At 41.9% G+C, this 18,304-nt stretch overlaps 1 protein-coding gene across 1 annotated transcript in view; it reads left to right on the top strand.

Moving 5' to 3' along the window:
- The first annotated feature begins 2,025 nt into the window (after positions 1-2,025).
- sptbn5 (spectrin, beta, non-erythrocytic 5) overlaps positions 2,026-18,304 on the top strand; it is a 189,917-nt gene continuing 173,638 nt past the window's right edge. Inside the window, 10 exon segments of the mRNA XM_052012749.1 lie at positions 2,026-2,136; positions 7,035-7,202; positions 7,801-7,917; positions 9,102-9,115; positions 11,488-11,628; positions 14,585-14,772; positions 14,775-14,812; positions 15,886-16,517; positions 16,970-17,108; positions 17,906-18,138. Of these exon segments, the coding sequence (XP_051868709.1) occupies positions 2,026-2,136; positions 7,035-7,202; positions 7,801-7,917; positions 9,102-9,115; positions 11,488-11,628; positions 14,585-14,772; positions 14,775-14,812; positions 15,886-16,517; positions 16,970-17,108; positions 17,906-18,138 (1,781 nt within the window).

Below are 18,304 nucleotides of genomic sequence, written 5' to 3' on the forward strand. Positions count from 1 at the left end.
AATGACACAAAAATTGGTGGCATAGTAGTTAGTGAAGAAGGTTGTGAAAGGATACAGAGGGATATAGATCAGTTGGAAAGTTGGATATAGCAGTAGCAGTTAGAGTTTAATTGAAGTGTGAGATGATGCATTTTGGGATGTCAAATACTAATGACATATACAGTAAATGATAGGAACCTCGGGAGTGTTGATATACAGAGGACGTTGGGGCACAAGCTCCCTAAAAATGGCAACACAGGTGGATAGGGTTGTGAAGAAGCCATTTGGCTTGCTTACCTTCATAGGCTGAGGTATTGAGTATAAGAGTTGGGATGTCATGTTGCAGCTGTACAAAATATCGGTCAGGCCACACTTGGAGTATTCTGGTTGCCACATTGCAAGATTGATGTGGTAGCATTAGAAAGAATGCAAAAGAGATTCACTAGGATGTTGCCTGAAATGGAGGGCTTTACTTATAAGGAGAGATTGGATAGGTTGAGTTTATTCCTACTGAAATGTAGAAGGCTGATGGGTGTCCTTATAGAGATTTATCAAATTATCAAGGGCAAAGATAGGGTAGATAGTCAGAATCTTTTTCCTCGGACAGGGGAGTCTGAAACTGGAGGGTACAGGTTTAAGATGAGAGGGGAGAATGTTAAAGGAGATCTGAAGGGCATGTTATTCATAGAGAAAGTAGTGGTTATATGGAACAAGCTGTCAGGGGAGGTGGTAGAGGCAGGTACAACTACAATGCTTAAAAGGCATTCGGACAGTTACTTGGATAGGAAAGAAATAGAGGGATATGGGTTCTAATGCAGCCAAATAGGATTTGCATAGACAGCCATGCATGGATTGGGCTAAAGAGCTGTTTCTGTCCTGTATGACACTATGATGGGCTCCAATCCTGTAAATTTCTAGGATTCTACACTGAATTTTCCATCCTCAGGTAAACTGCTCTTTCGCTGTTTATTGTTATCATGCTCATGTCCCTTTTTCACTACATTTCTATAAAATGCCTCCCTTACGGTCAGTTCTCTTGCTCCTTACCTAACGTGTCTTAACTGATCTCCATACATTCTTTTGTCTTACACCGCACTCCTCACCTCAGCTCTGCTTTGTAACCTCTCTATTCTTCCCCCAGTTCTGAACAAGGATCACTGAGCTAAAATGTTAACTGGTTTGCACAGATTCTACCTGTGTGGCTGAGTTCTTCCACCATCTTCTGTTTTTGTTTCAGATTCCAGCGGGACAGAAAATATGGGGGGTGGGGGAATGGGAAGTCAAGAGCAGCTCGGGTCTCATAGTGAAATTCCATGTCAGAGCTCAGCTGACTAAAGCAGAACATGAACACTGACACCTGAATTAGAATAGAGCTGGGTTGTTGTGCTCAGAATTGGGCAGTGCTTCAGGTGAGGGGTGGTGGTTGGGGGTAGGAAGTAAGTAAGTAAATTGTTAAGAAATTTTAATGTATTGCAATATGGCACTACTTAAAATGATGTTTGAAGCAGCAACTTCAAAACAAAATCAGATAGTCACTTAAACAGAAGAAATTTGCTGAGCTATCTGGGAAAGAGCAGGGGAATGGAAATAAGTGGACAGTGCTATCAATGATGGCCTGAATATCCTCTTCTTCTGTTAGTCTCTATGAATGTAACTTTTTAACTTGGAATCTTAGTGGTGTAGAGAGAGTTGGTGTACCAGAATCATGGCATTATTTGGTGAACAATTTCTTGTCTCTAAACAGCTGCTGTTGTCCTGTGAAACGCTTGCACATTACTGGTAAAATATATACTCATTTTAATGAACTGCTAACAAAAAACCATTACTCTTCTTGTCATTGGTTCCTCCTCCTCCTCCTCCTCTCACTGGAAGGTTAAGAGACATAACTATGGAGTAACTACAATGAACAATGGCCAATAATTTCTGAAGCATTCACAGTGGCAAGCTGAGTACTGTGATTGTGAAATGACGTTCTGTTCACCATCCATGCCGATGGCAGCAACGTAACTCCCTTCACTCTCTTTCATCTTAAACCCCAAGGTCAGGATGGACGAGGAGTTTGAGAAAGGCCGTATCAAGGAGCTTCAGCAGCAAAGGATGGCTGTGCAGAAAAAGACTTTCACCAATTGGATAAACCAGATATTTTCTAAAAATCAGGTAAGGCTGCAAACTTTGGAGTGAAGAAACAATGGCTTATTATTTTTTTTCATATGCATCAGTTATACAGCACTGATATGATGTCGATCTTCTGTATTCTCCATATGGAAAAAACTAGAAAAAGCTGCAGGATAAGGAGGGGAAATAAGGGGCTGAACATTACTCAATTTTCCCTTTTATAAATGACGAGGAACCACTGAAGCCTACTTTGGTATCGTTGGCTTAAATGGCATAAGATGTTTTGTGTAAGGTGCTTGGTGTACAGATCTACTAATAAGGGGTAAAGGGCAGAATGACAGTCATCTCACTTGGTATGCACTGCACTCCTTTAGGTTTGTCATTTAACAAGAGTAGCCTATGTTTGCTTAGCTGAAGAACATAAGGTGATGGAATCAAGTGTGGATTAGGAAACAAAAAAGGAGATGAGGCCTACAGTAATTTGTATTTAATAAACAGGGGTACAAGGATGCAGAAGTGAAAGTGTGACATTAAATTTCTGTAAACTGTTGCTTAGACAGTTCAAGTACTCTATGTACTTCTTTTAGGATGTCATGGTAATCTCTAAAAAGTAATAAGGGATTTAACAGTCAGCAGTTGAGTAGAGATATGGGGAAATCTTTTTTCAGGGAATTGTGGTTTGGCATGGGGAATGGCTAATGTAGCTTTAATGGCTTCAGAACTTTTAAGAACTTTTAAGGAAGATTAGATGCATGTTTAAAGCAGAGAATGTGCTTCCTTATTAAGACTTCATGTGAGGAATTAGTTTTATGTTGCTCTATAATTTGCTGGTACAGATACATTGAGCTGATTACTTCTGTGCTCTAAAATTCCACTTAGGCGGTCCAAAGTGCTTTCAGGGAGTTAGTCTGAATATATAATGAGCTTTGGAGCATAGTTATTTCATTCCAAGAATCCATTCAACACTTAAAAATTTATTTCATGTTATTTTACAATCAACTTGACACCACTTCTATCACTTATAATCACCCCAACTCTTCAAATCACTATGTGCCAACCTATTATCCCCACCAATCCAGGCATGTAAAAATTGTTTGATTTATAACAAATGCAGGAAGGTTGGTATGCCTTCTGATTCAGGAGTGACGGAGCACCTTTCCTCTAATGCTTTGCAGTGGTGACTCAACAGAGGTGGGTTGACTGTGTAGGATATATACAAATGCTGAGGTTATAGATTGTGCAAGTAGGGGATTAGTCAATCCTAGTGACTAATGTATCCAATGTGCATGGTAGAAGATTCGGTCCCAGTGACAAACCTATTGGATGTGTGAGGTAAAGGGCAGGTTCAGTGCTGGAAACTGGGACCATATAAGATCTTGTGCAATAACCAGGCACTATAGATTTACACAACACTACACCAGTTCCATAAATGTGACATTAACCATAATAAATGGCAGGTTAATATCCAGATAAACATCGTTAGCATGCATTGCAGCAGATAAAACAATATAATTTACAATACCCCATATCTTTGGAATGGTCCTGGAATGTCATGTACCTCGTGAATCAGATGCTGAGGACAACTATGTAAGGGACATTGCTGAAATGCTTGTTTGATATCAATACACTGACTGTTAACACTTGGAAACTATTTGGGTAAATTTATGACTTTTTCCACTCTTATGCAGTGAAATGGTTATCCACAGCCTTTAATATTGCTCCATAGTTAGCTGTGGTGCAGTGGTTACGCACTCACTTCTGAATCAGTCAGTCATGTGTTCAAATACACTCCAGAGGTTCTTTAATCTAAGCTGATATTCTATTAAAGCTCTTGAGGGACTGCTGACCAGTCACAGGTGCTGTCTTTCATGTAGGATATTAACATCTGCCCTCTCAAGCAGATATAAAAGAGGACACAGCATTATTTGAAGTCCATTGAGAGATCTGTTCAGTACCCTACCAATAATTATTCCTCAATGCCATTCAAACAGATTATATGGTCTTTAATTTCAAGATAGAAATTGCATTCCTTATAATATGACAGTGATATTTTAAAATTATTCATTGCCTGTGAAACATGCTGAGAGGTCCCAATACCATGGAAAAGCACGATATAAATGCAGATTTCTGCTTTCAACCATTAGCCATTAATCTCTAATTAATTTTAGAGAACAGTGAACTCCTGTGAGAGTTTGCTTTCCCCTTTGACATGGTTTTCTATTCTACTGCATCACTCATTGTTTATATTGAACATACATATTATGGCTTGCTTGGTTTATTTATTTATTTTTCTTTCTTGACTATATCATACATAAGGAGTAATGCACTAAATGTTTTTAAGATGCTCAAGTAAAGCAGGACTGTGGTGAATCAAAGGAATGTGTGTGGAGTTCATAACAGCAATAGAAATCACTGACTCATTTATGTAATGACAAGAGAGAATCATAAGGGGCCTGGAACTACTGAAGATATCTGGAGGATAGTGAAGAGTTTGCATAGGAACAAGCAAGATCTTACCCAACTAAGGAATGAGTAGGATAAGATTGGAGTCCCATCTTATTGCAGAATAAATAACAGGGACATCCTTTACATTGCTTTCATTGATTTTTCATAAGGCTTTTGAGTTAATTTGGGCTTCGTATTTAAGATGTGTATTTCTGTGTAAAATACATGGGACACCTGAGTGGTCTGTATTTACCTGTATGCCTAGGTGGATGCCAACCTACACCTGGACACATCTAGTCTTCATAGGGCAACCGTCTCATCCCAAGGGTCAAATTAGTGAACCTTCCCTACACGGCCTCTATTCTTACCAGTGAATTGGATAATTTCATATTTTCTTAAATGATACTCCAACTGCCCTGTTGCTTTTCCATTCTTTAATCCTCTGCAGCAGAAATCTGTTCTCAACATGAGGTTTTTCCACTCCAAGACATCTGAAACATCCTCCTTTTTCAGGAAATGGGGGATCCCCTCACCTCACCCGCATCTTCTCCATTTTCCTCACTTCTCCTCTCACCACACCTCCTCCCCAGACAGTTCAGAGATAGTGTTCCCTTGGTCTTTACCTTTCACCCTACCAGACTCTGCATTCAGCAGAACACGTTCTGTTATTTCCACCAGCTGCAACACAATGCCAAAACAATCACCTTCCTCACCCCTTTTCTGCTTTCTGCAGGGACCACTCTCTCCATGAGTCTCTGGTTCGCTCATTCCTCCCCACCGATTCCCTCCCCATCCTCAGGCACTTTCCCCTGCAACTGTAAGAGGTACAACACCTGTCCCAACACCTCCTACCTCACCTTCATCCAGGGACCTAAACAGTCTTTTCAGGGGCACCTCCTCCAACCTCGTCTACTGCATTCGGTGCTCTCAATGTGGCCATCTCAACAAGAGTGAGACCAAGCACAGATGAGGTGACTGCTTTGCTGAGCACCCGCACTTTGTTCGCCATGGCCATCTCAAGCTCCCAGTTTCAAGCTATTTTAACTCCCCTCCCCATTCCCACACCAACCTGTCCTCGACCTTCTATACTGCTAGGGTGAGGCCAAATGCAAACTAAAGGCACAACACCTCGTATTCCACCTGATTAGTCTACAACCCAACAGTTGAACATTGAATTCTATTTCAGGCAACCCTTCTGTTCCTTTCTCTCTCCTTGATCCACCCAGGTCCTCTCACACAATACCTTCTTTGCAACCCCCCCCCCCCCAAGTCCCCTGTTACCCAGTTTCTTTCCCTTCACCCACCTGATTCCAATTGGCTGTCACCTTCACACTCAGCCCACTAGGTTGCCTATCCCCTTACCCCACTGTTCCCATCTGCCCACCATCCCTCCCTTATCTGATTCCACGCATCATCTTCCTTTCTTATCCGATTCCGTGGTCTGCAGCCCAGTCATCTCCCAGGCTCTGTCACTCCTCCCTTCCCAGCTGCCGCCAACTGCCCATCAACCCCTCCTCACCTGGATCCACCTATCGCCTGCCAGCTCCTGCTCCACCCCTCTCCTTCACCTCTTTACACTTGCTATCTCCTCCCTACACTCTCAGTCCTGTTGCAGAGTCTCAACCCAAAACGTCGACTATCCCTTTGCCTCCACAGATGCTGCCTGACCACTGAGTTCCTCCAGCAACTTGTTTTTTTACTCCAGGTTCCAGCATCTGCAGTCTCTTGTGTCTCCAACCTTCATGGTTGACTCTGTTAACCAGAATTTTAACTAGGCAAATTCTATGGCACTGTTCAAGATAAACCATCCAGCAAAATTCACTGATGGAAATTATCAGGCTAGACCTATTGCTGAAGTCTGATAAGCATCCAACTCAACTGCTTCCAGCTCTGTGAGGCAACCACTGAATTTGTCCCAATAATTTTCCGAAACTCAGCAGTATTACAGAATGGATGAAGTTGTTCAGTTGTGTGTTTTTACTGTTTAAAGTCTGGTAATGCATAATTTCCAGGCTTAGGCTATGCAAGGTTCACCTAAACACCCTGCTCATGCTTCATGAAATCTTCTCTTTGGGCAAGTTTTGCATTCCATATCAGGAAAAAATAGAAAACTACAGGTAGGTTTAGATTTGAAGCATAATGTAGGGGCTCTAAAATTTCATCATGTGTTCTTGCTCATTTCAGAATGTGAAGAGAAGAACATTCAGCCTCTTGGGTCCTTATTAATTTTCAGGTAGAGACTGTGGGAAGAGTTCAAGTGGGTGACTGGAATCCAGGATAAACTAGAGAGTTTGTGAGTGATAAAGGGAGATGAAATGGATTGCCAGATTCCATGCTATTGTTAGCTGATTGATGGCAATGTAATGTAAAATCTCTGATGTTGTAATTTATGGGGAGAAAATTCAGTGGATGGATAGAGGTTGTATGGGTTTAGATTAAGACATTGAATTTTCTTACCTTTTAGATATTTGATTTTATATTGTTATTTGATCCAGGTGAAGATTTTCGTCAATGACTTGTACACTGAGCTGAAAGATGGAATTGTCCTCATTTGTCTACTGGAACTCATCTCAGGAGAGAAGCTAAAGAGACCCAACAGAGGTAGAATGAGAGTTCACTACCTGGAGAACAACAGCAGAGCCATTGCCTTTTTGAGAACCAAGGTAAAGATGCATGCTATACAGTTCAAGTTAAAAAGCTGACTGTGTCTCAGGTTACTTATGTAAAATCCTATCTCATGGGAAGAAGTGTTCCACTATTGTCATTTGGTGGACCCCTGAGACACAATGTTTGTGTATGTCTTCTCCAAGACTTGATGGATACACAATCCCTAGGTTGCATGGGTGTTGAAGAAATTTGTGGGGATCGAGCTCATTCCTGAAGGGGTGGTGGTAGAAATCCTTATCACAATAAAAAGCTACCTAGGTGACCAACAAGTCTTATGGACTGAGAGCTAGGCAGTGGAATTGCCTGAAAAGATTTAATGTTGCTGGAATAGTTAAATCTCAGTGGCTGTTTAATGGGCCACAAATTTCTGTGATGCTGCGGACACTAATGTACCTGGGACGTTATGTGTGTGCTGTGATGCTGGTATTTAGATTTTTTATACTGGCCATCTCCCCTCTCCACTTTCAGTCCTGATGCAACCCAGGGCATTGACAATTCCCTTCCTCCTACAGATACTGCTTGGCCCGCTGAGTTCCTCCAGCAGATTGCTTGTTGACCCGGGTTTTTAAATGTTGCCATCTCTCCTGCTTACAGATAAACGTGGATCTGATTGGACCTGAAAATGTTGTGGATGGTGACCGCACCCTGATCTTGGGTCTGATCTGGATGATTATACTACGCTTTCAAATTGCCTCCATCACAGTCGAAGAAGTAAGTCAAATCTATTCTACTCAGGGGTAAGCAGCTGCTCCCTGCTTGAATATATGTAGATCTGACTTTTCTACATGGAGTAGTAATTTGGAGTGTCCTAATAAGTCATAAAGGCTCTATACAAATGCAGGTGGTCTTTAACCCAAGCATACTAAGAGGATATAGTCTGATTAAAAACTCGTGTGGCTTCTATATAGACTTTCTATAGATATTCTCAGTGATGTCAGTAACGTTCCTTGCCCGGATACATCTGGACAGCATCTGGATACTTACTTCTTATAACACAGATGGAAGCTGATCGGCCCATCAGCTCCATGCTGGATTCCAGCTGAGTAAGCCCATCAGTCCCATTCTCTCTCCCCTTATTTTCCCTGTAACCCTGCAACTTACTTTCTCTCATATGCTCATCATCTGCTCTTTGATTATTTTGCCATGTGCATATACTAAGGGCAATTTACGGTAGTCAATTAACCTCAAAGTCGAGGTTATTTTCATTTGCACAAGTACATGTGTGCACAGGTGCAACAAAAAACTTACTGCAGCAGTATCACAGGCACATAGCATCAAATACACCAACCACATTCACAAGAAAAGCATAAATTAAACACAATTTTTACAAGAAAAATAATGTCCATTTTAGTGCAAAGTGATCAAAGTGGTCATAGCGTTGCTAAACTGTAATGATTAGGGTTTTGCCAGTTGGTTCAAGAACCGAATGGTCGAAGGGAAGTAGCTGTTCTTGAACCTGGTGGTGTGGGACTTGAGGCTTCTGTACCTCTTGCCTGATGGTAACTGCGAGAAGATGGCATGGCCCAGATTGTGGGGATATTTGTTGCCTTCTTGAGGCAGTGCCTCCTCTAGATACTGCCAATGGTGAGGAGGGATGTGCCCGTGATGTATTGGGCAGGGTCTACTATTCTCTGCAGCTTCTTGCATTCCTGCACATTTGAATTACCGTACCAGACCATGATGCCACCAGTCAGGATACTTTCGACAGTACATTTGTCGAAGCTTGTTAAAGTGTTTGGTGACAAGCCAAACCTCCTTAACCTCCTAAGAAGGTAAGGGCACTGATGCGCATTTGTGATTGCATGTATGTGCTGGGCCTGGGACAGGTCATCTGATATGTTAATGCCCAGGAACTTAAAGCTGCTGATTCTCTCCACAGCCAAACCCCAATATAGACTGGCGCATGTTCGCCCTCCTTCCCCTTCCTGAAGTCAATAATCATTTCTTTAGTTTTGCTGACATTGAGCGAGAGGTTGTTGTTGTGGCACTCCTTTGGGAGGAACACCCAGCAGAAACTACTTGGTCTGGCAGCTGTGACGATGCAGTTCACATGTACTTGTTGAGCCACATGGTCACACTAGAGAGAAAGCCGCATTACATGTGACTAACTGATTGGAAGTGGTGAACTGAAAAGGTGGTGGATCCATCTATTTTGATGGCATTTTTTGATAGAAGGTTGTAGGTCACGAATTTCTGCTCCAAATGTTGATGTCCACATTCACATCACAGACTCAGTGATCCAGTGATTAATGACTCACTGAAGACCTGGATTTCTGACAGTACTGCATATCCTCAGTGTTGCACTGGTATACCAGCCTAGATTATAAAAGATAAGATTTCTTTATTAGTCACGTGTACATCGAAACACACAGTGAAATGCATCTTTGTGTAGAATGTTCTGGGGATAGCCTGCAAGTGTCACCACACTTCCGGTGCCAACATAGCATGCTCACAACTTCCTAACCTGTATGTCTTTGGAATGTGGGAGGAAACCAGAGCACCCGGAGGAAACCCACGCAGTCATGGGGAGAACGTACAAACTCCTTACAGACAGTGACTGGAATTGAACCCGGGTCACTGGGACTGTAATAGTGTTACGCTAACCACTACACTAAGTCCTGAGCTAATGCCTTAACTGTATCAGAGGTGTGAGTGTGACTGACTGAGCCAAGCTTGATGAATCCAACAATTATGTATTTCCAGGAACCTTTGGGCAATGTGCTTATCATGCTTGGGTAGGTAATAAAAGAGGCATGAGATTTATCAATTCTGATAAATGCGATGAGGAGGAAGCCTCAGCTACTTACTAAAGCACAGAAGGAGGACATTCACCCCATCAGGTCCGAGCAGAGCAATCCCAAGAGTCCCATTTCCCCTTCTACCTGTAGCCTTATTCTTCCTTATGTGCCATTATCTCCCTTTTGGTTCTTAAACAACTTATCTATACTTAAGGATAACTTACAGTAGTCAGTTACTATACCAGTTAGTCTTCAGCATGAGGGAGGAAATCAGAACACTCTGAAACCTACGTAGTTGCAGGAAGCACATGCAAGCTCTATCCTCGCGGTTGAGATTGAACCAGAGTCCCTGAGCTGTGAGACAGTAGCAGGAACTGCTGCACCATCATGTCACTGCCATGTAGTCTTTAGGTCATTTGGGCACAGAGGTCTCTGAACATTCTTGATCCTGATCTTCTTCAAATGGTTATGATGCACAAATGCCAGATTTGCCACTTTACCAGATTTTTGATGGGAAAATCAAGGCAATTACTATGGAATTATTTAGGATTGTTCTGTTCTCTATATAAAAAATACCAGGAACAGGAGGCTATAATCTCTCTAGAAAAGCAAAATCCAAATGATGACTTGATGGTGATTTTAAAATTAAGGAAGTGTTTGATAGGTTAGAAGTGGAAAGGTGTTCCACTTGTAAGGTTAGTTCAAAGCCAGAGGTTCTGAAAATGAGATTTTCATCAATAAATCCAATTGTAAATTCAAGAGAAGCTTGACTAAAGTGTAAGGTGACTGTGGAACTTGCTACCACGTGGGGAAGTTGAGGCAAATAACGCAGGTGTATTCAGGAAAAGGTTTGGTAGTTAAGACAGAAAGAAATGCATTATCCCCTACTACCTCCCTCTATTGTGTCTCTGACTCTACACCCCCTCCCCCACCTGGCTCAGTCTGCCCATCATCTTTCAGTCCACCAATCACCTCTGGCCTCTGTCTGACCACACCCCTTCTCCTCTTTATATCAGCAACCTCCCCTCTCCACTTTCAGTCCTGTTGTAGGGTTTCAACTCTAAACATCAACAATTCCTTTTCCTCCACAGATGCTGCTTGTCCTGGTGCTCCTTTCCTCCAGCAGATTGTTGCTCCAGATTCCAGCATCTGCAGTCTCCCGTGTCTCGAAGTATTGAATAGGCATCTATTGAATCAGTGAGATGATGGCCATATGGAGTATAAACTAGAATGTATAGCTGTTGAAATGAGTGGCCAGTTTCTGTTCTATAAATTTATAATAAAAATTGTGAAAATAAGCAACATGACTATAGGATTTACTTTTCGAATTGTACTAAGTGCAACTAGGAGTTTGTGCTGGAATCCAATGCTGGGTGATGGTGTGGGGATGTCTTATGTAATCTTCTAGTGGTGAATACTGAATTGGATTCATTGATTGCATGATCATCTAGGGTTCACTCCTGAAATCTGGAGCATATTGATTGGTCCTTGGTCTGTTCACTCATCACCTTTCTCTTCTGTCCTAGGATGAGTGTGATGCCAGCAGCGCCAAACGTTCTGCCAAGGAAGCTCTGCTGATTTGGTGCCAGCGAAAGACTGCAGGATATGAAAATGTTGATGTTCAGAACTTCTCATCGAGCTGGAATGATGGACTGGCCTTCAATGCAATTATTCATGCTCACAGGTAATCACAGATGTTTTAGTTATTGGGACCTGAAAATAACTTGCTCTGCAAGAAATGGGCAAATTATTAGGCGGAAGAGCATTGAGTTTTCCTTTTGGATCATTGATAGAGTTTTGAGAATCACACTACTCTCCTTGTCAAGAGATATGGTGAGCTGGGATTACCACAATTATCCTCTGTCTTCACCACATATGAGGGGGAGAGTTAGCTGGTGTTCTGACTTCACTAGCTCATGATCTTAGCTGCTGGGTTTAGCTTTGGTAGATCCCACTGCTGAATAACTTGTTAATACTATTGTATGGTAACTGCTGATGAGCACTAAAGAATGATGAAATTCTTATAGGTGAATCACATTGCAGCTCAGGGCTCTGGAAGTGGACCGTCACATCTGTGCTACCCCACATGAGGTCTGTGTACTCAGTAACCCTGAAGCATGTTGAGCTAAGCACCGTAGTATGAGATGCTATTACTGAATAAGCTGTGATGGGGTGGGAGTCCCTGCTTTTTATGAATGGTTCCCTGAATGTTGGCAGTAACAGGACAGTAAATACTTTCTTAATTGCACTTCTATGATGAGCAAGATTATGCAGCAAAGTGAATTCCAATGGGGAAAGGAAACTGGGTCACGTTAAATTATGAAGTTGACTGCATGAGACAGGATATAGTATTTGTTATCCACAGCAAACTGCTCTCACATTATCTGTGGTGGAATTTAGATCAATTTTTGGACTAATTAACTTTTGATAACTTGATTGTGGAACTTGCACAAGAGAGTTGGGCATGTGCTGACCAGTCCATACAATGGAAATGCCCACAGTGGTTAAATAATAGGAACATAATCTCCAGGCAGCACAGCACATGGATGTGCAAGGAATGGTCCAACTGACAATTAGATCCAGGTGACCCATCATTTATCGTGACATCAATTGGATTTCCATATGTGTTCACATAGGAAGAAACACAGTGCAAGCAGATGCTGTCCACCTTTGGCAGATCATGGATCAGCCCAAGCTGAAGGGTGGAATGGAACTCCAAACCTTTGTACTCCTGACATGTGCTTAAGCTTTTTTTCCCAGCAAAGAATTAAACGCAATGCACTTTTCGTTCTCAAATAACACGCTTTCTTTCCATCCTCTCGCACAGGCCTATCTGAGGTGACTTGAGCACATGCCCAGGCACTGTATGCCAGTGCTCCCATGCCTGCTCACCTACACTGATTCTGAATACACAAACTCTTCATGCACTTCCACATGTATCCAGTCTCAGTCAAACACGTGCACACTTACACAGCCAGGTTCAGTCAAACACAGGTGTATTTTATAAAAGGGACATTGATACGCTAGAGTAACAGACATCAGAGGATTTTGGTGAATGCTTGTCTTTTGGACTGGAGTAACATGCATGGTGGCTTTCTCTAGGGATCACTGCTAAGGCCATTGCTTTTCTTTTCTCTATAATAATAACCTAGACTTGGGTGTGCAAGCTACAATTTTTAAATTTGCAGCTGACACAAACCTTGCCAGCATTGTGAACTGTGAAGGGATAGTAATTAAAGGGAAGACAGTGGAAGCAGATGAAGCTTAATGCAGAAAAATGTGAGGTGTGCATTTTGGTAGGAAGAATGGGGAGAGGTAACATAGAATAAAGGAAACTGTTCTTAAAAAAAGGGTCAGGAGCAGTGTAACCTGGGAGTATGGGTGCACGTCAATGAAAGTGGCAGGACAGGTGGAGAAAACAATAAAACATCCACAATTCTGGGCTTTATCAATAGAGGCATAGAGTGTAAAAGCAGAGGAGTCACACTGAACCTTTATAACACATTGGTCCGGCCTCAGCTGGAACATTGTGTTCAGTTCTGGTTAACTCATTGCAGGAAGAATGTGAAGGCATTAGAATGGGTCCAGAGGAGATTTATGGAAATGGTCCCTGGTATGAGGGACTGTAGTTACAAGGATGGATTAAAAAGGCTGGGACTGTGTTCTCTAGAGAAGGCTGAGGGGAATTATACAAAAATGATGAGAGGTCTGAGCAGAATGGATAGTGGGAGGCTGTTTCTATTGGTGGAGGCATCAAGGATCAGAGGTCACAAGTATTAACCAGAAGAGAATTAAGAGCAACGGAAAAACCTTCTTACATAGTGTGTGGTTGAAATCGGCAGATGTGGTAGAGGCCATCGTGGGAACAGGATAAATATATGGTGAAAAAATATTTGCAAGGCTCCGGAGAAACGACTGAGGGGTGGAACTAGTTGCTGTGGTAGAGACCTAGTACAAATGGCCTCCTCCTATGCTGTAACCATTCTATAATTCTATGATACTCATGCACCCAGGCTCTGTCAGACACACGGGCACATCCCAAGCTAGGTCAGACACATGTGCAGAGATTGGCTCAGTCAGTCACACGCACACACTTGCACATACGAGCTTGGTCTCTCTCTTGCTTACATACACTCATACAGATTCAATCACGCATAGGCTCACACACTTTCACATCCATGCTCACTCATTCATACAGCCACCCACCATATGAATTCATTCTTTCTTCCTCTCACATGTGCACAAGAGTTTTTGGTTAAAATCAGTCTGGGTGTTCTTGGATTAGTAGAAAGACTAGCAAATCCTCCTGTTGTTTATCTTTATCCAGTGGTTCCACTTGGAAAGTGTGTGTTTGCTTGTGTTGGTATGTACTTCAAGACAGAAAAGGAGGTTGGCTGCAGAGCCCTGCATGTCGAATGGTCACCACCTGGTCTCCTAACACATGGAGAATGGCTGCTTCGATTAGTTAGCAAAGGGCAGCTGATTTCCGTGCACAGCAAGAATCAGCAGCTTGAGTGTTGGGGTAGTCAACAGAAAAACAAAAGTCTAAATATGAATTAACATGAATTTTCCTTTGAATTTGAAAAGTAAATGTTGTCCAAATCCATTACTTGCTTAAGCTTTCTTGGTATGATTTGCAGACCCGATCTGATAGACTACAAGTGCCTGAAACCAAACAACCCAATACGTAACCTAAATAATGCCTTCAATGTCGCGGAGAATGCATTGGGCATTTCCACACTCCTAGACGCTGAGGATGTTGCTGTCCCTCATCCAGATGAGAAGTCCATCATGACCTATGTATCTCTGTATTACCACCACTTCTCAAAATGCGGCAAGGACAAACTGGACAGAAAAGAGTTATAAAGGTAATACAAATGATCTTAGAATTTAAATTGTCATTAATAATATTTTATATCAGTAAGAATCCTTCAGTTATACTGTTCTATGTTGCTGCTCCTGTTGAGACGTCTCTCCTGATATTGACAAAATACATACATTTGAACAACTTCTGAGTATCCAGGGAATTTGCGTAGTTGGCACATTCAGAATAATTTAGTTGAGGCCAACTAAGATCCATCTCCCATCTTTAGTGGACTTCATGAGACTATTTGAAGAGCAGAAGCATTCTCTATGATTTTGTAACCAATGTTTATCATTTAGCTGATATCAGTAAAACAATTTGATCATTTATTTTGTTGCGTTGTATGGCATTTTATGGTGTTCAAAATAGCAGCAGTACTTCCCATGAGAGAACAGTAACTTTAACATATTTCATCAGCTCTGAAATATTCTGGACACCCTGAAGTGGTAAAAGGTGCAAATACATTATTTTCTTTGTGACTATGTGGAGGAAGTAATCATTTTGAACATTCACCCTTAATCTTGAGTAATTTCTATGTATGAATAATTTTCCTCTTTAATTACTCTGCCAGTTGAAATAATGCATCGATTTATGACATTCTTGCATTAGGAATGGTGCTAACTCCAGGGAGACAGACCTGAGTATAATAACAGGGATGAGTGCCTTTAGCTATGAGGAGAGACTTGAGGTAATGAGGCTGTATTCATTAATTTCAGGCAAGCTGAAAGGCGATTTGTTGAATGAGTTCAAAATGCCAAAGTTTTTTGTTTACTGAATCTTGTAAGTGCTCCTCCGTTGATTGGAGAGTTGCTAGCAAGGCTCCGAGGCTTCTAAACTTATGTAGCTTTGTTGCAGATAGAGTAGAATGAGTTTTGATCACTGGGGAGATGGAGGGATCACACAATAGAATATGTATTGAATCCTCTGAAGTTTTCCAATCTGTTAAATGAACAGCCTTGATGATCCGTTGTAGATCCATTTGAACCAATGATTTGTGGTCTCACACACTTACAAAAGGGAATGAACTTGATAATATGATTTAATTTGAGACAATTCTGGTTTCCCTTCCATGCACAGATTGTGGATCTCCTGATGGAAATTGAAAATCTCAAACGTGAATACCAGTTACTGGTCTCTGATCTGCTCCGTTGGATCAAAGAAAAGATCAGGGAGCTGAATGACCGGAAGTTCCCCAACTCACTGAATGGCATGCAGAGACTGATGGCGGACTTTAAAACTTTCCGCACTGTAGAGAAACCACCCAAGTACCAAGAGCGGGGAATCATCGAGGCTCAGCTCTTCAACATCAGAACCAAACAGAGAGCTAACAATATGCAGCAATATGTGCCTCCAGAGGGGAAGACTTTGAGTGACATTGAGAGGCATTGGAGCAATCTGGAGAAGTCGGAGTCCTCGCGGGAGAAGGCACTGCAAAAGGAGATGCTCCGGTTGGAGCGGCTGGAGCAGCTGGTACAGAGGTTCAAGAAGAAGGCCATGCTGAGGGAGGCTTACCTCAGCCATATGAGATCAGTTCTTGCCAAACAGAACATCAATGTGGAGACCACACAGGAGGCAGAGGCTGTCACCAAGAGGCTGGAGGCCATCACTACTGATGTGTTTGCCACAGAACAGAGGTTTAAGGCTCTCATTGAAATGGCTCAGGTCATTGAGAGAGAGAATTACCACGACAAGACTGAGATAGTGAAGAAGTAAGATTGAGTTACTTCAGCTGTAGTTTGAAACAATGAGTCTTCCAACCAAAAGCCTATTAGGGACTGGGTAGTTAAATGTACACTTTCATTGTATGGGGACTGGGTTGGGGTGAGAGATGCTGTGTGTTCAGTGGGTCGGGCAAAGCCCTTTCAGGAACTGGGTGGGCCAGTTGATCAGTTACCATCCTTTCAAGGACTGGTTAGCAGGATGGGTGGATGAGAGGTGGGACTGGAGGCTAGTGGTAATGGTCAGGAAGGCTCAGGCATTTTCTTTTCAGTCAATAATATGTACTCTGTAGTGTTCCACCAGGGCTGAATATGTACCTCGTGCTAGATCTATAAGAAATGAAGATAGGATGTGGGTATTCCAGTGGTAACAGGACAAGGTAAAAAGGAAAGGGTAAATGTGGATACAAGTTCAGTAATTGAAATCTTCTGTTTCTCTACAGACAGCAAGGTGTTGAAGCTTGCTGGCAAAATCTCCTCCAAGAACTTAATAAACAAAGGGAATCCCTAAAGAAGGTGGTAGCTGCACTCTCCTTAGTCCAAGATATAGACACTATTTATCAAGAACTAATAACTCTTCAGGTAAGAATTGGCATTCAGCTGTTCTAAAGGATAGCCTCTGAATATTAAATTGAAACAAATAGTATATCCAGTGCATGGTTCCCTTGAATGTGAGAGAATAATGATGGACAAACAGGGTGCACTGAATGCTCTTCAATCAATGTTGTAACTATATTCAGCAGGAAAAATCAGCATCCAGTAGTGAGCACTAGCCAGCAACTTGTTCCTGAGGTCTGCTGGCTAATGCTGATGGTTCTGAGGCAATTAGCAGTTTAAATAGCAGTAAACCTGGGATTTCAGGAGATGCAGTGATGAACCCCAGACTTGCTGACAAGTTTGGAATGCCAATCTGACAGTTCACACTTTTGCTTAACTCCACAGGGGGAGTTTGCCTCTCCCAGATTAGACATGGCACAGGATCCAAGACCCTATTGATTTTAATGGGGATTGCAATACTGTGGAATAATTATTATGCTTCAGTTTAAGTTTTTCACTAATTGTTTTTCAACAGAGGGGATGCTCAATAACTGAGGTTAATATTCAAACCTGAGGTTAATACATTTGTAGACACACAGGAGATTAAGGAATGCATAGGCCATTGGGAAAATGAGGCTTAGATACATGATGAGCTACAAACTTACTGAACAGGCCCTAAATCTTCTTGTTTTCAAGATGGGGGTCAGAAGCAGGGAAGAAGAGTATTTTAAAAATAGAAAAACTTTAGTCCTTTGACAGATGCAGCAATGAAAATGTTAGCACTCTGATGGTGTACTAAAAATCTCCAGTGGTTCAACTATCACTTCTCTTCCCCCATACAGCCCTCGGTGAGTTCAGAGGACCACGGCAAGCATCTGTTTGATGTGGTGGACATGGCACAGAAACACAACCTGGTCGCCTCTCAGATCTCATCTCATGGAGAAACCCTGAAGCACATAAACCAAAGAGTTGATGATCTCAGGAGGTGCAGTGATCTGAAGACTGACATAGTTAAGAGGAAACTCAAGGCACTCAATGACCTTTACAGCAATCTCCTGGAACTCAGCAAAGCCAGGTTAGGCCACACCCATGGTAAAATGCTGCAGGTATCATCTGAATAATATACATTTTTATAATTATATTGTAATTATAAAATAAAATTATAAAATAATAAAATAAAAAATAATAATTGCCTATTTATTCAAATAATTGTTTAAATAAATAGGCAAGCTTCGTTGGCC

This window comes from Pristis pectinata, chromosome 1 (genome assembly GCF_009764475.1).
Source record: "Pristis pectinata isolate sPriPec2 chromosome 1, sPriPec2.1.pri, whole genome shotgun sequence".
NCBI lineage: Eukaryota > Metazoa > Chordata > Chondrichthyes > Rhinopristiformes > Pristidae > Pristis > Pristis pectinata.